The sequence below is a fragment of the Chiloscyllium plagiosum genome, unplaced genomic scaffold, assembly GCF_037043375.1.
Source record: "Chiloscyllium plagiosum isolate Xiang-an unplaced genomic scaffold, Cpla_swu_hap1 HiC_scaffold_3, whole genome shotgun sequence".
Classification (NCBI taxonomy): domain Eukaryota; kingdom Metazoa; phylum Chordata; class Chondrichthyes; order Orectolobiformes; family Hemiscylliidae; genus Chiloscyllium; species Chiloscyllium plagiosum.
This window is the reverse complement of record NW_028270141.1, coordinates 63630097-63655076: the sequence shown is the minus strand read 5'-3', so window position 1 is coordinate 63655076 and position 24980 is coordinate 63630097. Positions and strand designations below refer to the sequence as shown.

The 24980-nt window shown below is 40.9% G+C and overlaps 1 protein-coding gene across 2 annotated transcripts in view; it reads right to left on the bottom strand.

The window, feature by feature from the left end:
* Positions 1-24980, bottom strand: part of LOC122543748 (fibronectin type III domain-containing protein 4) — a 210159-nt gene that overhangs the window by 13147 nt on the left and 172032 nt on the right. For both annotated transcript variants that reach the window (XM_043682510.2, XM_043682517.2), the window contains one exon: positions 2211-2344. In XM_043682510.2, the coding sequence (XP_043538445.1) occupies positions 2211-2344 (134 nt within the window). The remainder of the gene's footprint in view (positions 1-2210; positions 2345-24980) is intronic.

Here is a 24980-nt window from a genome sequence, read left to right as displayed (position 1 = left end):
CATAAAAAGTGAGATGAAACTATGGATGTGCTGTCTTAGTCATGATTTAGAGAGTTTGTTAGAATATGGGTGGACTAGATGTGATGAATTCAACAACCTATGGGATTAATATTTTAGTTGTAAAGACATGGCATTTGAACATACATTCATTAACCTTGGCCAATTACATGGCATCACTGATTATCTTGCATACTCTTGTAGATGTGGTGCCATCATTGAACATGCCAGCTGTATCTCCCATTGTTTTTCAATGTTTTTCTGTGGAGTCTCCTGGTCATTTGAAGCTCAAGGACTGTTCTTGTCCTCTCTACTTCCTTCAGCAAGACTTCTTTTGATGTGTCAGAGAACCTTGGCGTACACACCTGTTATATTGTGAGTCTTGTTTCTTTCCCAATTTGAAGTCACGATTGGCATAACTTTTAATACATAACCAAAATGTACCTCCTCTTTTATAGGTTGCTTTTAAGTGGTCCTTGAACTTGTGGGTTTTATGCCCATGCTTAGTTATGCAAACCACTCAGTAAGCTTAGTGCTGGCTTCAAATTTTTGCACAGGTCAATCATATAGTGTAATCCCTGTGCCTTCTTCTAGGCCTTTTCCAAATTCATAATTAGTTTCTAAATGTTGTAGAGGCCTGAACCGGGACGTTAAAGTCAAAATAGTCACTAACAAATCCAATAATGGATTCAGGAGAGATGTCTTTATCCAGTGTGTGGTGAGAATGTAGAATGAACAACCACATGGAGGGAGAAACGGTTAGAACATAAAATTCATTTATAGGGAATGGGAGGAAGATTGGATGGAATCTTGTGTAAATCATGGTAGCAAGTCTTGTGAACTTCAAAGCATGTGTGGCAGTGTCCTTTATTTGGTTATTTCATGTTCAAGAAGGTAACTTTACAATCTCTAGTTCTATGGAAAAGAAGGCCTGACAATTTCTCTGAGAGATGTCTGATCAACTAGATCACTTTTACATCTGGAAAGGGAACTGATAATGGGAACTGCCATTATAATGCATTCCAATTTGATTATGACCATAATTTTGATGTTTCCTAGAAAGTTATATCAAGAGGCTGGACTTCCTAATATTGTACATAACCCCTTTGATGATAAGGTTGACCTTCTGGTCCGACACCAGTAGAGGAAGTTGGCACTGCTGGTGGCATCAAAGAGTGCTTAGAATTGGAAGTTGTTGCTATTTTGTGTTACCGCATCAGATTCCAGGAACTCCATCCCTAACAACATTCTTGGTCTTGATCACAACAGTTGAGAAAGATAGCTCACCATGTCAAGGGCAACAAGGGATAAGGAATAAATGCTGGCCCAGCCAATGAATAACCACATCACATGAATTAGCTTAACAAAAACTACACTTAAGTGCACATACACAGTGCCACAGATGGCCAGGAAACACTCACTACTTTCACTTTGCAGTTCTACTTGCCGCTCTATTCTCCCTCTTGATGCTGTGTCCTCAGTGTTCTGCTTACTCACTCATCGATTGACTCTCCTGCTTACTTGACATCTACGGAACCCTGCTCATCCACTTTCCACTCCGTTCTCCCACTTCACTTACCAACATCAATCCCCTGCTTTCCCATTCCCGCTCTGTACTACCACCTCCTCAGCTCCCTGCTCCCACCTCTGTTTTCCCACTAACCCCACTGGTTGGCACTTGATTCTCATAATACGTCCACATTCACTGCCTCACGTCACTCTGCTTACCCCTTTCCCACCTCCTCACAGCCTCACTCCCATTTACTGCCTTGCTCACTTGTTCCTGGATACTGTTAACACAGCATGCCAACACGGCAATGAAGGATGGACAAGTATTAAAAGTAGAACAGTGAACAAATCATGAGTCCAGGATTTGAATTTATTTCAAACATTCGCAAACACTAATTTTGTTTCTCCTATTCTTTGATGCAGACACCTCACTGTAGCACCTTCCTGGCAGTGACATCACTTGCAGTGTAATTGGGTGATGGGAGTGTGCCCTGTATTTGTGGTAGCAGCACACAGAGTCTTGATGATATCATTCACATTTCAAATTTAAACTTGAATCCTTTAATGTTTTTAATTTGTTTCGCTGGGTTTTAAAAGTTCCAAATGTGAGTTCATATGTGCTTGTTAAAATGGAATCGAATATATCAATAAAAGTAGATGGTATTCCTTGGAACATATTTTCGCTGTTTGTTTGTAGAACTTACCTTACTGCGCAGTAATCCACCAGTTGGATGCTCTGGCGTGCTGTGCTCTGATGAGGGCTTGGTCTTCTCCTTGTTATTGCTTGAGTCATTGTCTTTAATGATGTCGTACTGTCTGCAGAAGAGAGCGATAACAGCTGGAATACACCAAAGGAAAACATGTTCAGTGATGTGTTAAAAAAACACATTCCTAACAGTGCATGTCTGAAGACCAAAGGTTGGCACTATCAAAAAGTATAAGGATGGACAAATTGCACAATTTCCACCAATCACACTCACGTGTCCTTGTGGGGAAAACAACTTCGTGGATAGAATACTGCATTGTAGATAATGTCGAGAAAATACAGCTACATTGTGTAAGTACGTAACCAATGCTCCTCAACTTAAATTCATGACTCCTAATACAAAGAAAATAAATATGTTTTGGGGGCTTGTATTTAACAGTGACAGTGTTAAGTAACTCCCCAGTTCCTCTGTAACTGCACATAGCCATTAAATATAAAATTTCTAAGTATAGCAGAAAGAACATGTGAACTTACAAAAAGGAGCAGAACAGACCACTTATCCCTCAAACTGGCTTCACCACTCATTAAGATCATGGCCAATCTAATTACTTCACATTCCAGAATTTCCCCAATAACCTTTCACCCCTTGATTATCAAGGATCTATCAGTCTCTGCTTTTCAAAAATACTGATAAACCCTGCTTACAGCACCTTTTGAGGAATAGAGTTCCGAAAACATTTGACCAATGTTCCCTCTAAGCTGCACAGCAATGTGGCTGCTGTGAGCTTTTGTACATGCTGAGCCAGATGCTGTTTCGGAAGTTGCTGATGGCATGGAACTCAGAGGTCTAAGCAACAGAAAAACGTATGTAGAGGGAACATAGCAGTCCACCCTCTGTGAGAAAATAATTTTCTTAAGCTCTATCTCAAATGAGTGACATTTTATTTTTAAACAGTAACCCCTAGTTCTAGATTCTTCCACAAGAGGAGACATCATCTTTATATGCACCCCGTCAATAACCCTTCAAAATGTTACATGTTTCAATCAAGTTGTCTCTTATTCTTCTGAACTCCAGGGGATACAAGCCTAGCCAGCCCAACCTTTCCTCAAAAGATAACGTACTCATTCATACTGAAGCATAACCTCTCTACTTTACTATTCAATCTTCTTCATAAGTGTTAACATTCTATTTGCTTTACAAACACCAGCTGCAGCTATACACCAATTTAGTGTCACCCATATCCATCTGCATCTCAGAGCCCTGCAATCTTTTACCAATTAGATAATGTGCTTTATAATTCTTGTCAAAATAGACATTTTTACATTTTCCAATGTTATATTCCATTTATCAGATACTTGCCCTCTCACTTGACCTACTTATATTCCTTAGCACCTCTTCATTATTTTGTGTCATAGCACCATTAGCAATTCATACCTTTAGTTGTTTCATCAAAGTCATTAATACATATTATGGACCAGGCCAGACCCCGTCAAAACATTTCAAGAAGGTAGCCCAGACCCTAACTTTTCTAGTTGTTTTAAGCAGGTATAAATTCTCGAAGTGATGCAGCTGGCCCAATCACTCAGTTTTAAGCAAAAGAAGATTTATTTACAGACTACTGAATGAAACATGAACAGAAGAGAACAGAATTTAGAATAACTTAATCTATCTGAAAACCCCATCATCTCTATTGCAACTTAATGATACCGTTCTAAATACTTGCAACATCCCATAAACACCCCCTTGTCAAAAAAGGTAAAATGAAACACAAGTTCTTTTTTGGGTCCAGCAGCTGCTCTGGGTTCCCAGCTAAAACTTGACCAGCAGCTGCAAACATAACAGCTTACTAAAACTAAATCAAACCAAACCCTGAACTGGGAGAACTGGCCACTCCCCTTTCATTGTACAAGTATTTTAAAAGAACACTTAAAGGCTTTTTAAGCAGATTTTCCAGATTTATTGGAACCTTTGCCTTTACAACCCCTCTGAAAGTAAACAAAGACAGAATAACCCTGTTAAAAGGGCAGCATTGTCACGTATAAATGTTAAAAGCTGAGGCCCCAGTCCTGGTTCTGTGTGTCTGCCTGTTCGTTCACCAGTCAATATTCATTAACCCTCTCTGATCTGGTCCTATATGTTTTAAAGCTGATGGTGTTTAATATGTGTGAAACACCTCGAAACAATATTGTAGTAAAATTGTTCTAAGAATAACTTATTATATTATGTATGTTCAAAGCAATTGTCTTATCTGACATGATTGAGATTTTTAAGAGGATCTTTCTGAGATGGGGATGTGATAACATCTCAAACACACCAATTAGAGAAAATATGAGATCTGACAATGAAAATTTGAAGACCTGGTCTTGTTCCCCATTGTGGATATAGTGTTAGTAGTTGGAAAAACTTTTCTTTGAACCATTAATGTTTTTAAATTGAATTATAGATCTGGAAATCAGGTGTAACTGTGAGGAAGCTTCCATTATTGACATATGCTTGTGACTGAGTTTGTCTGTGTCATTTTAATGCCATGGCTAGTTGTAGATTTATTGCACTGTGTGGAAGTTTACAGGTTCCTTTTGTTTGGGCTAATTGGATTAACCTTATTGAATTTCAGAACATTGAAGACAAGGAAGCAATGAGATTTATGTGAATGGTTCTAAATAATATAAACAATTAAGGAATGAGTGAAGGTATCATGGTTACTTGCCAGAAATATGATTCTGGGATACTCTGAAAAATGAGGGGATTTTTAATCCAGATACAAAAGTTTCCATGTTTAGGAAATTTTTTTTGTAATGGTTGATAGTGATGATGACTAGCACATTCTGTTTCAACTGGAATGGAGTCTTCACACCTTGTTACAAACCTTTTGATAACTTTGATAACTTCAAGAATTTGAGAAGACATTTATAAAGAATTTGAATCAATGAACTAAATTAGATTCATTTGGGTTGAATGAGACTTTCTGAAAACAAAAACAATCTAGACACAGTTTTGATGGCTTCAGTGTAAATGAGAAAATGTTCATTTTGGAGAGAAATAAATGAAAGTTTTGGAGAGAACCTGTCAGCCCCCATAAGTCCACCATTTACATTTGCAATGATTTTGAGAACTAAATGGTGTAGCATAATCTAAAAAGTTATTGTTGAGGAAAAACCATCATCTAAAGAGCACAAAAGCATGGTGGCTTTGTGGTTAGCACTGCTTCTTCACAGCGCCAGGTTTGATTCCTGCCTCGGGCAACTGTCTTTCTGGAGTTTGCACATTCTCCCTGTGTCTGCGTGGGTCCCCTCCAGGTGCTTTGGTTTCCTCCCACAATCCAAAGATGTGTAGGTTAGGTGAATTGGCCAAGCTAATTTGCCTATAGTGTTAGGTGCATTAGTCAGGGGTAAATGTGGGGAAATGAGTCTGGGTGCGTTACTGTTTGGAGGATTGATGTGGACTTGTTGGGCTGAAGGGCTTGTTTCCATGCTATAGGTAATCTAATCAACATCTGGCTTTCATTTTTATTGCAGTATTAATATCTATTTGACTGCAATGCTTCTCTAGGGCTTGTGAGTGAAATCTGTAAATATATAAATTTATAAAATCATGAGGGGCATGTATAAGGTGACTAACCAAAATCTTTTTGCCAGGGTAGGTGATTTCAAACGTTGTGGGCATAGGTTTAAGGTGAGAGGGGAAAGATATAAAAGGGACTGGAGGGGTAACCTTTTCAAGCAAAGGGTGGTATGTGTATGGAATATACTGCCAGAGGAAGTGATAGAGGCTTGTACAATTACAACATTTAGGAGGTATCTGGATGGGTATACGAATAGGAACTGTTTAGAGGGATATGGCCCAAATGCTGGCAAATGGGACCAGATGAATTTAGGATATCTGGTTGGCATGGACATGTTGGACGGAAGGATCTGGTTCTGTGCTGTACATCTCTATGACTCAAGAAGTAAATGGGTAGCATGTATAAGTAAGATGATTGGAAAATTGAGAAGTAAAAGAAGCCACTAGAATGATACAACAGAACATGTTGCTGCCTATATGACCAAATCAAAAGGTAATCATTGACGTGTGTGAGTACAGAGATCAGGAATTTAGCAGTTCAGGTGTCATCCACCTAAGAAGTCCACACTCCAAATTGCAGGGATAATAATGTAAAATGTTCTTATGAAGAGGATGTGCCTTTATGGGTTCTTAACACTTGGTGGGAAACATTGACTGAATATAGAAGTAAGAGCCCTGAGTGTCAACTTGGAGAATTGGAGCAGGTATATCCTACACCAACAAACTGTAAAAGGAATAATCTAGAAGTGATGAGATTGGTATTTTACTTTCCAGAAATGCCACAGGAGGTAATACCAGTCTGAATGGTCTTAGCTCCAGTTGTATGTGTTGTGTTCTGTTTCTGCCAAAAGGACAATCAGATGCAGATGTCTTAATCATTTTGGTTCAGGAAAACCAGTAATTTAATGTCAGGCAGTGGAGAGCAAAGAAACCCCTTGCTGATTACCATGTACCTCACCAACCCCAGCTGATGAATCATCACTCTTCCATGTTGAACATGACTTAGAGGAAGCACTTGAGGGTGTCAAGGCTGCGAAATATATTCTTGGTGAGTACTTCAATGTGTTTCATCAAGAGTGGCTCAGCAGCACAATTACTATCAGCTATTTGGACCTTAAAAGACTTAGCTGTTAGACCGTGTCTGTGGCAAGTGGTGGGGAAATGTTTTCTTGGGTTCAGAATGTGCTGTTTTAAGAAATTACTCTCAAAACGTTCCATAAGATCTATATCTAGACCATCTCTGCCTATCTGTTTTTTGCAAATTAGATGTAGATTAAAATTCCCTACAAATATCTTTGTACCTTCTGACAAGCTCCCATTATCTCTATTGTTATGCTCTGCCCTACTGTATGGTTGCACTCCCACAAGTGAGTATTAATGTTTATCATTTCTCATCTTGATACAAACAACTTCTACATCCTGGTTTCCTGAACTTCAGTCATACCTCTATTTTGTGCTATTACCATAACTAACTAAGAGAACAACCCCTCCACCTTTTTCCAAGCTTCCTGTCTTTTCTAAATGACATGTACTCTTCAATATTCAGGTTCTGTATGCGATCCTGCAGCAATGTTTCTATAATGGCTAGCAGGATCGCATTTATTTGTTTCTGATCCTGCTATCAATTCATATGTTTTGTTTTGGGTGTTATGTGCATTCAAAGCCTTTAGCTTTGTCCTTTTTATTATTTTTGTAACTCTAGTTTTACCTGTTCATTTGCTTTTAGATTTATATGCTGTATCTCTTTCTATCATGGAGTATTTATAATTTTCTATATTGATATAATTCTCCCTTGCCTGATCTCTAGGTTGTGATTTACTGTGTTTTACCAAATGTGATCCCTAGCCCCCTCTATTTAATATAAAACCCATTCTTACTTTCCTACTTAACAGCAAAAAATGTTTAAATGGCTCAAATGGTGCTGCTCTCCACATCTCTCCTTCTACTTTTCTATATCACAATTCATGATGGCCAACATCTCTCCCATTATATTTCCTTCTTTCTTTTCTGTCTAATTGCTGCTTCTCTCTCTCACTTTCTCCTCTCTTTTTAGTGTGAGATGATGAATGACAGAGTGGACTGCTCATGAGAGGACCAACCAACAATCACAGGGTGTATTTTCCAAAGTATCCTCTGGAAAACTATGGGTTTCAGTGATTGCCTTCTCCATCACAGCTATAGTCTGCTGCCAATCACTGCTTTTGCATTCCTTTTCATACTCCATACATATGTCCCACTACGACAAAGATGCACCTCCGTGGTTAGACAATCACTTTGTCCCAGTAGCATGAGTCTATTACCAGCCTGGTCTCTGCCAGGTGCTCTACCAATAGTGAGGTGGAGTTTGCCTGCAGCACTGGAGACGGGCGTTCTGTATATTGAGGGTCTCTCCATGGACAAACTCAGAAGGATTAAAACGCACTTAATAAATAGCTGAGTGTGTCCACAAGAGATTTTCTATCCTCCCTGTGCCAGTTCCATTGATATAATGCTGTGGCAAAGATAGAAAATTCTGGTTTTCATTCATTATTAAAGAACATAATTTAGATTCAATTCCAGCTTGTTTAAGTTCATAGTGCTTATTCATCTGCTTAGAAAGTTTTTTGTTCATGAGCTGCTTGAGAATATAAGAGATGATTTTAAGAATTAGTAATTCTGTCATGACAAGAGTCCATGTTCTGAGCCTAAATACCATAGATTGGTGCAACTTATGGAATGTTCATCCACTGATGCCGTGTACATTTTAGAAACACAGAAATATAGAAAATAAGTGCAGGAGTAGGCCATTCAGCCCTTTATTCAATATGATAATGGCTGATAATGCAATTTCAGTATCCCATTCCTGCTTTCTCTCCATATCCCTTGATTCCTTGAGCTGCAAGGGCCAGGTCCAGCTGCCTTTTTGAATATATCTAATGAACTGGCCCCAATGACTTCCTGTGGGAGAGAAGGTTCATAATTCTCGGGAAAGAAATTCTTCTTCATCTCAATCCTGAATGGTAACTCCTTATTCTTAGACTGTGACCCCTAGTTCTGGACTTGCTCAACGTTGGGAATATTCTTACTGCATCTAGACTGTCCAGTCCCATCAGGATTTGTATGTTTCTGTGAGATTCCACCCCATTCTTCTAAATTCCAGTGAGTACAAGGCCGATCCAATCTTTCCTCATATGTCAGTCCTGCCATCCTGGGAGCGAGTCTGGTGAACTTTTGCTGGACTCCCTCAATAGCAGCTAGGAACCTTCCACATCCATCAGAGCTTTACCTGCACTTCCACGCTTGTCATTTACTGTATCAGTTGCTCCCAATGGGGTCTCCTCTACATTGAGGAGGCAGGATGCCTACTTGCAGGACACTGCAGAGAACATGTCCGGGAAACCCGCACCAACCAACCCCACTGCCCCATGGCGGAACACTTCAACTCTCCCTCCACTCCGCCAAGGACATACAAGTCCTGGGCCTCCTCCATCACCACATCCTAACCACTGATGCCTGGAGGAAGAATGCTTCATCTTCTGCCTCGTGACCCTCCAACCGCACGGCATCAATGTGGATTTCACCAGTTTCCTCATTTCCCTTCCCCATACCTTATCCCAGATCCAACCTTCCAACTTGGCACCACCCTCATGACCTGTCCTAACTGTCCATCTTCCTTCCCACCTACCTGTTCCACTCTCCCCTCTGACCTATCACCATTACCCCCATCTCCATCCACCTATCGCATTCTAAGCTACCTTCCTTCCAGACCCAACCCCCTCCCATTTATCTCTCCACCCCCTTGGGTCACAAGCCTCATTCCTATTGAAGGGCTTTTGTTTGAAACGCCAATTCTCCTGCTCCTCAGATGCTGCCTGACCTGCTTTTCCAGCACCACATTCTCGACTCCCTCAATAACAACAATGTCCTTCCTCAGACCAGGAGACCAAAACAGAACACAATATTCAAGGTGTGGCCTCATTAAGGCCCTGTATAACTGCAAGGAGAAAGTGAGGACTGCAGATGCTGAAGATCAGAGCTGAAAAATATGTTGCTGGAAAAGCGCAGCAGGTCAGGCAGCATCAAAGGAGCAGGAGAATTGACGTTTCGGGACATTCCTGAAGAAGGGCTTATGCCTGAAATGTCGATTCTCCTGCTTCTTTGATGCTGCCTGACCTGCTGCGCTTTTCCAGCAACACATTTTTCAGCCCTGTATAACTGCAGCAAGACATCCTGACTCTGATACTCAGATCCTCTCACTATGATGGCCAGCAATGCCAAGCCTGCTGCACCTGCATGCCAACCTTCAGCGAGCATTCCACCATGACACCCAGGTCTCGTTGCACCTCACCTTTTCCTAAAGTGCCACCATTCAGAGAATAATCTGCTTTCCTCTTTTTGTGACCAAAATAACCATATATTTATCTATATTATATTGCCTACTCAGCCAGTCTGTCCACGTCACCCTGCAGCCTCTTAGCAATCTCCTCACAGCACACAGTACATAGAACATAGAACATAGAAGAATACAGCGCAGTACAGGCCCTTCAGCCCTCGATGTTGCGCCGATCCAAGCCCACCTAACCTATACTAGCCCACTATCCTCCATATGCCTATCCAATGCCCGCTTAAATGCCCATAATGAGGGAGAGTCCACCACTGCTACTGGCAGGGCATTCCACGAACTCACGACTCGCTGAGTAAAGAACCTACCCCTAACATCTGTCCCATACCTACCCCCCCCTTAATTTAAAGCTATGCCCCCTTGTAATAGCTGACTCCATACGTGGCAAAAGGTTCTCACTGTCAACCCTATCTAAACCCCTAATCATCTTGTACACCCAGCTTAGTGTCACCTGCAAACTTGGAGATATTGCATTCAATTCCTTCACCCAAACCGTTAATGTATATTGTGAACAGCTGGATTCCCAGCACTGAACCCTCTGATACCCCACCTTTCATTGCCTGCCACTCTAAAAAGGACCAGTTTATTTCAACTCTCTGCATCTAGCCTGCCAACCAGTTCTCTATCTATATCAATACAATACCTCCGATACCATGAACTTTAATTTTCCTTATTGATCTCTTGTGTGAAACCTTGTCAAAAGCCTTTTGAAAATCCAGATACACAACATCTATTGATTCACCCTTATCTACTCCATTGGTCACACCCTCAAAAAATTCGAGAAGATTTGTCAAGCATGATTTCCCTTCTGTGAATCCATGCTGGCTAGGACCAATTCTGTCACTGTTTATATTATTACATTCTTAATAATTGACTCCAGCATTTTCCCCACCACTGATGTCAGACTAATGCCATAGAGTCATAGAGATGTACAGCATGGAAACAGACCCTTCAGTCCAATCCATCTATACCGACCAGATATCCCAACCCAATCTAGTTCCACCTGCCAGCACCCAGCCCATATCCCTCCAAACCCTTCCTATTCATATACACATCCAAATGCCTCTTAAATGTTGGAATTGTACCAGTCTCCACCACTTCCTCTGGCAGATCATTCCATACACATACCACCCTCTGTGAAAAAGTTGCCCCTTAGGTCTCTTTTATATCTTTCCCCTCTCACCCTAAACCTATGCCCTCTAGTTCTGGACTCCCCAACTCCAGGGAAAAGACTTTGCCTATTTACCCTATCCATGCCCCTCATAATTTTGTAAATCTCTATAAGGTCACCCCTCATCCTCCGATGCTCCAGGAAAAACAGCCCCAGCCTGTTCAGCCTCTCCCTATAGCTCAAATCCTCCAACCCTGGCAACATCCTTGTAAATCTTTTCTGAACCCTTTCAAGTTTCACAACATCTTTCCGATATGAAGGAGACCAGATTGCATGCAATATTTCAACAGTGGCCTAATCAATACCCTGTACAGCCACAACATGACCTCCCAACTCCTGTACTCAATACTCTGACCAATAAAGGAAAGCATACCAAATGCCTTCTTCACTATCCTATCTACCTGTGACTCCACTTTCAAGGAACTATGAACCTGCACTCCAAGGTCTCTGTGTTCAGCAACACTCCCTAGGACCTTACCATTAAGTGTATAAGTCCTGCTAAGATTTGCTTTCCCAAAATGCAGCACCTCACATTTATCTGAATTAAACTCCATCTGCCACTTCTCTGCCCATTGGCCCATCTGGTCAAGATCCTGTTGTAATCTGAGGTCACCCTCTTCACTGTCCACTACAACTCCAATTTTCCCCATTTTCTCTCTGCTTCCTTTTTTAAATTCAGAAATCATGCAGGTGAAGGAGCAGCACTCCAAAAGCTTGTGATTTCAAATAAACCTTATGGACTATAATCTGGTGAAATATGACTTCTGACTTTGTCCACCCCAGTCCAACACAGTCCACCTCCACATCATGGCTACCATCTATCTTTAAAGAGAGAAGTTCCATTAGCTACCTTCCAGTCCATTGGAACCCTTCCAGAGTCTACATAATGCTGGAAAATGGTCATCAATGCATCCACTATTTCTAGGGTCAATTCCCTTAAGTACTTTGGGATACAGAGCATCAGCCCTGGGGACGTATCGGATTTTAATGCCATCAACTTCACCAACACCAATTCCTGACTTAAAAGAATTTCCTTCAGTTCCTCCTTCAAGCTTGACTCACTGTTCCCTAGTATTTAAAATCATAGAGTCATATTTGTGTTCTCCTTAGTGAAGACAGATCCAAACTATATATTCAACTGGTCTGCCATCTCTTTGTTGCCTATCATGGATTCACCTGGTTCTAATTGCAAGGGACCTACATTTGTCTTCACCAGTCTTTTTCTCTTCACATACCTATAGAAGCTTTTGCAGTTCGTTATTTTTTTATGTTTTCTGCAACCTTACTTTCAGATTCTATTTTCCCATTCTGAATTAAACCTTTTCTCCCAATCCTCAGTTTTACTGTTTTTTTCTGGTCAATTTATATGCCTCCTCTTTGGCTTTAACATTATCCCTGATTTCTCTTGTTCACCATGGTTGATCCACTTTGCCTGTTTTACTCTTACACCTGACAGAGATGTACAATTGTTGTGACCATCGATGCCAGGGTCAGGCCTACAGGACTCTTAATGGGGAGGGAAAGCGGCCAGAAGTTGCAGTATTGATGATATAGCTAGGACAATGAATTAGGACCTGAAAAGAGAATATAGGGAGTTAGGTTGGAAGCTACAAGGCAGGACAAACAGAGTAGCAATACCAGGATTACTACCGGTCCCACGGGCTAGTGGGGCTAGGAACAGAGAGCAAGTACAGATGAACATGTGGCTGCAGGATTGGTGTATGACGGAGGGCTTCATTGGGATACCTTCTGGAGAAGGTGAGACCTGTACAAGAAGGATGGGTTGCATCTGAACTGGAGGGATACCAATATTCTGGGCGGGAGGTTTGCTAGAGCTCCTCAGAAGGGTTTAAACTAGTTTGGTGGGGGTGGGAACTGGAGCTATGGATTTGGAGATAGAGAAGCTGATGAACAGGCAAACACAGTATGCAGCGAATCTATGAGGAAGGATAGACAGTTGATAGGGCAAAGTTGCAGTCAGTATGGTGGGCAGAAGTGTATCTATTTTAATGCAAGTATCGGGAATAAGGGTGATGAACATAAGAGCATGGATTAGTACTTGGAACTTTGATATTGTGGCCATAACGGAGATTTGGATATCACAGGGGTACAAATGGTTGTTGGATATTCCATGGTTTAGATATTTAAAAAAGAATAGAGGGGGAGGTAAAAGAAGTGGGGGAGTGGCATTGCTAATCAGGGATAGTATCACAGCTGCAGAAAGGGAGATTGTCGAGGAAGGTTTGTCCACAAAGTCAGTATGTGTGGAAGTCAGAAACAGGAAAGCAGCAGTCACTTTAGTGGGAGTTTTCTACAGACCCCCACCTCTCCTCCCACCCACCCACCCACCAATAGCGAAACAGGGACATAGAGAAACTCATTGGGAGGCAGATTTTGGAAAGGAGCAGAAGTAACAGGGTTGTTGTCATGGGTGAATTTAACTTCCCTAATATTGGTTGGAACTTCCTGAGTTCAAATGGTTTGGATGGAGCAGTTTTTGTCAGGAATGTCCACGAAGGATTCCTGACTCAATATGTAGATAGGCTGACTAAAGAGGAGGCCGTATTGGATTTGATGCTTGGCAACGAGATCTCTTGGTGGGAGAGCATTTTGGTGATAGTGATCACAATTCCCTGATCTTTACTATAGCCATGGAGAGGTATAGGAGCAGACAGTATGGGAAAGTACTTAATTGGGGGAGGGGGAATTACAATGCAATTAGGCAGGAACTGGAGTGCCTAAATTGGAAACAGATGTTCTCAGGGAAATGCACGACAGAAATGTGGAGGTTGTTTAGGGAGAATTTGCTGATAGTGCTAGATAGGTTTGTCTGACTGGACCAAAGAAGAGATGGGAGGATAAAGCAATCTTGGATGACAAGGGATGTGGATCATCTTGTCAAGACGAAGAAGGAAGCTAACGTAAGGTTGAAGAGGCAAGGATTTAACAGGGCTCTAGATGGCTAAAAGGTAGCCAGGAAGGAAGTGAAGAATGGACTTAGGAGAGCGAGAAGGGGACATGAGAAAGCTTTAGCTGGTAGGATTAAGGAAAACCTTAAGGCATTCTACACTTATGTGAGGAACAAGAGGATGGTCAAAGTGAGGGTAGGGCTTATCAGGGATAGTGGAGGGAATTTGTGCCCAGAAGGAGGTATGGGAGGTCCTTAATGAATACTTTGCTTCAGTATTCACTACTGAGAGGGACCTTGTTGTTTGTCAGGACAACACGAAACAGGCTGACGTGCTCGAACAGGTTGATATTAAGACGGAGGATGTGTTGAAAAGATTGAAAAACATAAGGATAGATAAAGACCCGGGTCAGACGGGTTACATCCTAGGGTACTACAGGAAGTAAAGGAAGAGATTGCTGCACCTTTGGCAATGATCTTTACATCCTCACTGTCCACTGGAGTAGTGCCAGATTATTGGAGGGTGGCAAATGTTATTCCATTGTTCAAGAAAGGGAATAGGGATAATCCTGGGAATTACAGATCAATCAGTTTTATGTCTGTGATGGGTAAGTTATTGGAGAGGATTCTAAGAGACAAGATTTGTGATTACTTGGAAAACCATAGTCAGTTTGGTTTTGTGAGGGTCAGGTCCTTCCTCACAAGCCTTATTGAATTCTTTGAGGATGTGACAAAACACATTGATGAAGGTAGAGCAGTGGATGTGGTGTACATGGGTTTTAGCAAGGCGTTTGTTAAGGTTCCCCATGGTAAACTCATTCATAAAGTAAGGCGGCATGGGATACAAGGAAATCTGGCTGTTGGATCCAGAATTGGCTGGCCCATAGAAGACAGAAGGTGGTAGTAGATGGAAAGTATTCAGCCTGGAACGTGGTGACCAGTGGTGTTCTGCAGAGATCTGTTCTGGGACCTCTGCTCTTTGTGATTTTTATTAATGACTTGGATGAGGAAGTGGAAGGGTAGGTTAGTAAGTTTATCAATGACATGAAGGGTGGTGGAGTGGTGGATAGTGTGAAGGGCTGTTGTAGGTTGCAACGGGACATTGACAGGATGCAGAGCTGGGCTGAGAAGTAGCAGATGGAGTTCAACCTGGAAAAGTGTGAAGTGATTCATTTTGGAAGATCAAATTTGAATATAGAATACTGGGTTAAAGCCAGGATTCTTGGCAGTGTGGAGGAACAGAAGGATCTTGTGATCCAGGTCCATACATCCCTCAAAGTTCCCACCCAAGTTGATTGGGTTGTTGAGAAGGCAAATGGTGTGTTGGCTTTCATTAGCGGGGGATTGAGTTTAAGAGCCGTGAGGTTATGCTGCAGGTCTATAAAGTCCTGGTTAGATAATACTTTGAATATTGTGTTCAGTTGGTTGCCTTATTATAGGAAAGATGTGGAAGCTTTGGAGAGGGTGCAGAGGAAATTTACCAAGATGCTGCCTGGACTGGAGGACATGTCTAATGAAGAAAGGTTAAGAAAGCTAGAGCATCTCTCATTGGAGTGAAGAAGGATGAGAAGTGACTTGATAGAGTTGTACAAGATGATGAAAGGCATAGATAGAGCAGATAGTCAAAGACTTTTTCCCAAGGCAGAAATGGCTATCACAAGTAGGCATAATTTTAAGGTGATTGGAGGAAGGTTTAGGGAATATGTAAGAGGTCAGTTTTTTTACACAGAGAGTGGTGGGTGCATGGAATGCACTGCCAGTGTGGTAGTAAAGTCAGATACATTAGGGACATTTAAGCGACTCTTGGTTAGGCATATGGATGATAGTAAAATGAAGAATATGTAAGTTCGTTTGATCTTAGAGTAGGATAAAAGGTCGGCCCAACATTGAGGGCCAAGGGGCTTGTACTGTGCTGTCCTGTTTTATGTTCTATGTTCTTAAATATCTGCCATTGCCTATCCACTGTCAACCCCTTAAAGTCCTTGGGCAGCTTATCTGAGCCAATGCATGCCTCATATCATCAAAATTAGCTTTCTTTAAGTTCAGGATCCTAGTTTCAGATTGAATTGTGTCACCCTCTAGCTTAATGAAGAATTCTACCATATCATGGTCACTCTTCCCCAAAGGATCTCACTCTGCAAGGTTGCTAATTAATCCTCTCTCATCACACTATACCCAGTCTGGGATGGCTTGCTCTCTAGTTAGTTCCTCAAAATACTAGTTGAGGAAACCATCCCTCATACATTCCAGGAAATCCTTCTCCATCATATAGTTACCAGTTTGGTTAGTCCAATCAATATGTACATTGAAGTCATCCCCAATAACTGCTGCATACTTATTGCATGCATCTCCAATTTTCTACAATCCCCAGACTCTCAACTACTGTTTCATAGTCTGTACATAACTACCATTAATGTCTTTTTCCCTTTAGTGTTCCTCAGCTCCACCCACACAGATTCCACATCGTCCAGGCTAAATGTTCTCCCTTACTATCGATCTCCTCCTTAATCAGCAACAGTTTCCACCTCCCATTGCTTTCTGTCTATCTTTCCTGAAAATTGAATAACTCTGGATGTTGAGTTCCCTGGATTTGGTCACCCTGGAGTCAGTTCTCTGTGATCCCAATTACATTATATCCATTAATAACTCTCTGTGCAGTTAATTCATCCACGTTATTGTAAATGCCTATGTTCTGGATATGTGATATTTCTGTCTCAAATTCAGAGTTGAGAGTACTGCTTTATCAAACTGACCTCATAACTAAGGATAGTAATCTAATGTTTTACTGAGGGAATACTTAGGTCTTGTTCGCCAAGTCAGGTGGTTTAGAAGGAATATTAATGTTTCCGTGTTACCTTTTGAAGAAGAGTAAAAATTTATCATGAATGTAATAAAAGAGAAGAACTTGTCCAAAAACATAACCATCATTACAAAAATAAAGATTTAACAACAACATTAATTGACTAAAAATTCAACAAGTTAATCACTGAGTGTTCAACCTTCTGATAACGATCATCCAGCTGAAGATCATAATTGATTAGAGCGTAGGAGGTTGAGGGGTGACCTTATTGAGTTTTATAAAATCATGAGGGGCATACATCAGGTGAATGTCAAGGGTCGTTTCCAGAGGGTGGGGGAGTTCAAAACTGGAATTCATCTTTTTAAGGTGAGAGGAGAAAGATTTAAAAAACGATATGAAGGGCGATTTTTTTTATGCAGAGAGAGTGGTCGGTGTGTGGAATGAACTGCCAGAGAAAGTGTGGTATGCAGGTACAGTTAGAACATTTAAAAGACATTTGGATAAGTTCATGAATATGAAAAGTTCAGAAATGTATAGGCCAAGAACAAGCAGGTGGAATTACTTTAGTTTGGAACATAGTTGATATGGATTGGTTGGACTAAAGAATTTGTTTCCAATCTGTATGACTCCATATAAACTAGGTGGGGTAACCACTATTAGCTGACCCATCATGGCCGCCCTACACAATCATGGCCATACCATCATGACCAAATTATCAATCATTATGACATTTTGCCACATGTAAACGGTTGTGATGCTTACTTACTTAAGAATAATTGCTACTTGCCAATGCACCCAGTTGTCTTTGCCCCATTTCCTAGAATACTGCTTTAGAAACTTTATCTTGCTGCTTCCTTCTCTTTTTTTAAAAACAATTCAAAGCCTGTACTTACATTGGCAAGCTTGGTTAATTTTCCTCAATTATCTATTTGTATACTATCTTTCCTTTGTGAAGCAGCTTGGGATATTTAATTCCAATCATTAAAGCCACCATACAAATGTATATGTACATTTTAGTGGCCTCTATATTTTGACTGTTGGGTGATGCTGGATAATATTCTTCAGGAGCAGTTTTTAAAGGACAAATTTTGCACATATGTTTTTCCAGAATGCAGCATTACTCAATGGAAAAGCAGAAAGAAAACATTCAACATGGGGTTTACTACACAACAATGCTATTCAGAATTCTATAGTGAATATGTAGCAAGATTTGTGAGGTCCAAGGGATTGAGGATTTCTGGGCTATCATTGGTTGCTTGCTAATATGCGTACTATTTCACAGTTGAATCAGAACTAAAAACTTAAAAATGACTTGTTGCTATAGAAACAACAAATCCATCTGAATCTCACAATGTTGGTTCACATGCTTGTATAATATCTAAAAAATAGAAGCTAGAACTGCAGGTTTAATTTATTTAAAATCTGGCTTGAGGGCTGCAGTGCACACAATATCCTGATTATTAACACAATATGCATTGAAATTTCTGATAAGTGCTGATGAGGATCCCAGCTGGAAAGACCAAGTTGTAAAATTATTCCAATCATGGCTGATTTACTTCCTCAAAGGAATAGATAGCTCTGCATGATGACTGTTGATGAGATGGCACATTTCTTTTTAATTTCTTTGGTTCGTATTTTTTGTGCGTGCCTCAGGCTGCGATTATCCAATGCTGTACTTACCCAGCAGCTGCCTATTCCAAACTGGCATATTCAGTCTCAATTGATTGAGCCAAGTCACATGACCAACTGTACCTTACACTGAACTTAGTTATGATGTAAGGCAACTTAAAATGTTGATTTGAAATGTTCTGCAACTGTGTTAAATCCATTATCTCCTCATAATGCAAAACCACCTGGTCACTATGGTCAGCCTTAAGCAGAGTGAGTCACGGGCCAAGACCCAGAGCGAGAGCAGATCGAGCACGTGCTGAGTCCTGGAGCAGGGAGTAGAGTGAGTTGCACGCCAAATCCCGAAGCAGGGAGCACAGTGAGTTGTTGCCGGAGCCGGATCGAGCAAGGGCCGAGTCCCAAAGCAGGGAGCAGAGCGAGTTGTAGGCCGAGTCCCGGAGCGGTAATTATGGGCGGCACGGTGGCACAGTGGTTAGCACTGCTGCCTCACAGCGCCAGAGACCTGGGTTCAATTCCCGCCTGAGGCAACTGACTGTGTGGAGTTTGCACGTTCTCCCGTGTCTGCGTGGGTTTCCTCCGGGTGCTCCAGTTTCCTCCCACAGTCCAAAAAAAAATGTGCAGGTCAGGTGAATTGGCCATGCTAAATTGCCCGTAGTGTTAGGTAAGGGGTAAATGTAGGGGAATGGGTCTGGGTGGGTTGCGCTTTGGCGGGTCGGTGTGGACTTGTTGGGCCGAAGGGCCTGTTTCCACACTGTAAGTAATCTAATCTAATCTAATCAGAGTAAGTTGCAGCCTGAGCCTGGAGTGGGAGCAGAGTGAGTCACGGCCGGAGCCTGGAGCGAGAGTAGAGTGAATCTTGGATAGAGGTCAGCACAGCCTTGTGTTCTGAAGCCTAGCAGACACAGACTCATGTTGGAAAATGTCTATAACTTGAGTACTTTAAAAACACTTCTTATTCTCATTCTGGACTTTTAAACTTCGTATTCCCATGCTAATCTATTTTCTTACTATTTCAATTCTGTGACAACACTTAAAATGTCTGTACCTGGGTACCCATGTACCATGAGGTGACGTTACAAACTTTTCATTGCACTCATTTGAGTGGACATGACAATAAAGGCTAAACAATTCTATTTAACATCATTCCATGGTAATGCAATCTATTTGCATGTATATGGTGCCATTAAAACTGAACTCAGTTGTACAAATTGCTAAGTTAATGAATTTGATGAACACAGATTCAGACATCAGTAGAACATCTGGATTGCCACGATACATGTAAATATCTTTTTTTTTAGAGATATGTTCAGAGGAGTCCAGGTGAGAGCTGGAGTTGAAGGAGTCAGTTGGGAAGGTGTAAGACCAGGTCAGCAGTAGTCTGCAGTCTCAGCCTTCCTTTTAAGGATCAGTGGTTTGGCTGCTGTGTGCCGGAGGAAATGAACCTATTACACAAAGATGCCTGAAATAGGCATGAGGGCAACAATTTGCATAAACAATAAGCCCATCAGTAATTAATTCAGCTAAAATAAAATAAAAAAGGGTCACCTGATCAGGCAGTATCTGTACAGAAAGAAAAACGTGACTCAAAGCTGGGGTTCTCTTCTATTGCTGAAATTGCATGTGAGACAATCTATTTTACTGAATTTGCCTTTGCTGAGCATGTGTTTATGAGATGGCACTATATTGGAATGGTTAATTAGTAGTGGTTAATATATATAATATTGTGATAGAGTTAGTTAAGTCAATTCTTTTCTTTTAGTTTTGTCTGTATTTTAACTGGATTGTAAAAATAAAGCGAGTTTTGCTTAAAGTTGAGTAGTTTAACTAATCTGAAATACCTTGTATTGACCTTTAAAATAAAAAAAACTTAGGGTCTAGGCTATCTTCTTAATATATTTTAATGGGGTTTAGTCTGGTCCATAACAGTTTTTTTTTGTAGTTTCCAACAAGAGTCATTACAGAGTGCACCAATAAACACACACCTAAATCAATGTTGCAGTGGCCATTTTTCACCTGAACATCCACACGCACAAGGTTCCCCAGTTTCAGGTTACCCTCATTCTATTATACTAGCTATGTCTTACACTCAGGAGTGTGTTAGTTGTACCTAACATTTAAGTATATGCCAGTGCAAATTAGTGATAATAAACCCTTGTAATCCAAAACTGACATCAAGTTCAAGTTATTTTAGAAGCTGTTAAAACTGCTAGCCTTCAACTCTCTATGTTTTTCTCAAACATCTCCCCAAACTTCATGTTTTCTATGTTCCTCTCTAAGGAGAAAGTGAGGACTGCAGATATTGGAGATCAGAGTTGAGAGTGTGGTGCTGGAAAAGAGCAGCAGGCATACTGATGAAGCATATTCCCGAAACATCAATTTTCCTGCTCCTTAGATGCTGCCTGGCCTGCTCTGCTTTGCCAGCACCACACTCTCGACTATTAGATTAGATTAGATTACATTACATTACAGTGTGGAAACAGGCCCTTTGGCCCAACAAGTCCACACCGACCTGCCGAACCGCAACCCATACCCCTACATTTACCCCTTACCTAACACTAGGGGCAATTTAGTATGGCCAATTCACCTGACCCTGCACATCTTTGGACTGTGGGAGGAAACCGGAGCACCCGGAGAAAACCCACGTAGACACGGGGAGAACGTGCAAACTCCACACAGTCAGTCGCCTGAGGCGGGAATTGAACCCGGGTCTTTGGCGCTGTGAGGTAGCAGTGCTAACCACTGTGCCACCGTGCTGCTATGTTCCTCTCTATGCCAACTCATGCCCACATCACTAACATGACCTCTCATACCATGTGCCGCCAGCATAGCCACTCACCTAGTATTCACTACTGGCAGTTGTCAGGAGCCACGTGGAGATAAAAAGAGAAAAAGAAGCTATTTAACAATGGTCTTTCTCTTTCTCTCATAAACACTCTGTATGGAAAGAACAATACTTTCAGTTATGATTAAATTAGATTATAAACTCACTCAAGTGCTCAACCCATTAAGGTGGTGAATTTGACCTGTGTGGCAGGAAGGAGTGCTTAGCAAAACTAGCATCAACAGGAATCGGGGAAAAACTCCCTGCTGGTTGTAGTCATACCTGGCAAAAAGGTTGTTGGAAGTCGATCATCTAGCTCCAGGACATCTCTGCAGAAGTTCCTCAGGCTATCATCCTAGGCCCAACCATCTACAGCTGCTTCATCAATAACCTTCCCTCCTTCATAAGGTCAGAGGAGGTGATATTTGTCAATGATTGCACAATGTTCAACACCATTCATGACTTCTCAAACACTGAAGCAGTCCATGTTCAAATGCAGCAAGACCTGGACAATATCCAGGCAGATATGTGGCAAGTAACATTCATAATATACAAATGCCAGAAAATGACTAAATCCAAATAAGGAGAATCTAACCACTGCCCCTTGACTTTCACTGGCACTTACACAACTGAATTGCCCCCCAACACCCCATTCCAGTATCAATATCCTGGGGTTACCATTGATCAGAAATTGAACTTGGCTAGCATATAATTACTGTGGTGACAACCACAAGTCAGTGGCAGTGAGTAACTCACCTCCTGACTCTCCACATCCTGACCACTATCCACAACACACAGGTTAGGAGTGTGATGCAATACTGTTGAAAGTGTCATGCTGGAAAAGCACAGCAGGTCAGGCAGGAGAATCGACGTTTCAGGCTTAAACCCTTCAATACTCTCTACTTGACTGGATGAGCGCAGTTCCAATAACACTCAGGAATCTTGATGTCATCCAGGACAAAGCAGCCCACTTTACTGGCATCACATCCACAAAACTTACTCCGTCCATCGACCCAGAATTGCAGCCGTGTGTACCAATTATGAGATACACTCCAGAAATTTATGAAGTGCCCTTAGCCAGCACATCCTAAACCTACAACCTTGTCTAGAAGGACAAGGGCAGCAAATACTTAACAGCACCATTACCTTCATATTTCTTTCCAAGCTGGTCACTATCAATACATATCGACATAGTTCTCTCAATGGTAATGGGGAGAACATTCTGTGGATGTATCTATGCCAAATGGATTGCAGCGATTCAAGAAGGCAGAACACCACCACCATCTTGAGGGCAATGAGAGATAGCCAATAAATGCTGGCACAGCCAGCATTACCCACTTCCCATGACTGGATATTAAAAATAAAAATTAAACTTTAATTCATTAACATCAAATATGACATCCTCAAGTAACGTCTTTCAGTTGGCAAGCAAAATATGAACTCATTTCAAGCTCTCTGCTGAGATAATAGCTCCTGAAACTTAGTCAAGCATTCATAATAAATGCTCTAATCACAGTGCTTAGGAGAAGTCAACAGAAATATTTTGAAGCTGCAGAAACAGATGGTGCTGTTTCTTTAGAAAGCTACACCAGATAGTCTGTCAATCAAAACAGTCCAGCAGCTTTTCTATTCAGCTTTAAGTGACACACGCAGCCTCTTATTTCGTTTTCTCTTTCGTACTTTCAAATAACTTGTAACTGAAATACATTCAGATCATGACACTTAAACAGACCTTGACCACTCCTCAAGAATGCTAATGTGCACAACATAAAGTTGTGATTCCAATGCTTCATGTTCAGTCCGAGAACTACCAAAATGAGGTCTCTATTTGAAATTAGCACCAACTTTTGAGCTTGGGTTTCCTTGCAGTGAAATTCTCACAATTCGAAATGCCAGCTGCAATCTCAATTACAAATGAATGGAAATCTCTATATCCCGTGTTTGATTCTAAAATTGAAGAATGCCAATCGTTGCTTAGAGGCATTGTGAATTTTTGTGCAAGGTAGTAATTGAGATTTCATCATGGGAAAAATGTGCCTCGTGCAATAAATTAAAAATGATTAGCAAAAAGATGAAAATCACAGCTTGCAGTTTATGATTCACAATGAAAATAATTTAGAAAAGGTGTGAGACTTGGTGACAGATAGTAAAAGCATCATCATATGTTGCATATTTATGTACTAACACATGACCTGTCAGACAGCTGATCTTCAAACCTCTTCTAATAGACGTTGACAGAATAAATTATGCATTCCCGGAGCAATAGCTATCTCACCTAGCTGACAAGAAAAAAGGAATCAGCTCTTTGTTCTTTACCTCAGTTTGAAGAAATAGATTCTAACAAAGTCAAGAAAGGCTTCTAGCAAATTGTGCCCATACATGCCCATTAAATTAACTAAATAGGCATGTTTATCAATTTGCAGCATCTTGGATCAAATGACTTTGTTATAATTGCATTGTGTGCTCCTCATTGAGAAAAAAATCCACAGATTAGAAACCAAAACAGAAATCCAAAATATACATGAAGCACAAAAAGACTGTGCCTGATCAATTTGGCAATGTCTTGCAAAAGAATTTTGCTGAGCTAAGTCATAAATCCTCTGATTACAGCCTTATACATTTCACAATTGTTGTTCTGAGTTTAAGAGAAATAGATAGGAAATTCTCACAAAAGGCACAAACTAACCATAATCAGCAACAGAAAATGTGACCAATGCTTTCTGTTTGATACTCAGTAGTAATTTCAAGAAATAATTACAGAAAAAGTAGATTCACAAGTAGTAACCGTCCAAGAATCATTAGATCTGGAAAAATCTCAAAGAACTGGAAATCTGCCATTGTATCACCTTTACATAAAAAGGGAAGTAGACAAGGAAAAAATAACCAAAGGCCAGTTAGCTTAATGTTGATTATTGGGAAAATGCTACCCTATGCGTTATAAAGAATGTTATATTAGAGCATTGAAAAACGGATATGATTAAGCAGAGTCAGCATGGCTTCATGAAGGAGAAATCATGCCTTGTCAAATTTACTAGAATTCTTTGATGAAGTGGCAAGCAGGATAGACAAAGGGGAAGTAGTGGGTGGAATATATTTGGACTTTCAGGAGGCATTTGATAAGGTACCAAATATTAGGCTAATCAAGACGAGCCCATGTGTTGCAATTAGTGTATTAGATGAATCGAGAATTGGCTAACTAATAAAAGACTGAGAGTTGGAATAAGGGAGACAATTTTGGGATGGCACTCTGTCAGTAATGCAGTGCTACAGGGATCAGTTCTGGGACCAAAATTATTTACGAAATAGATTAATGACTTGATTGAGAAAAATAAATGTCCTATAGTTATATTTGCAGATGCCAAAAAAAAGATGGGAAGGCAAGTGGTGAGGGTGACCCAGAGTCTGTAGAAGGATATAGACAGGTTAAAGGAGTGGGTAGATACTTGGCAGATGGAATATAATGTGGGAAAATTTGCATATTGACAGGAATATACAG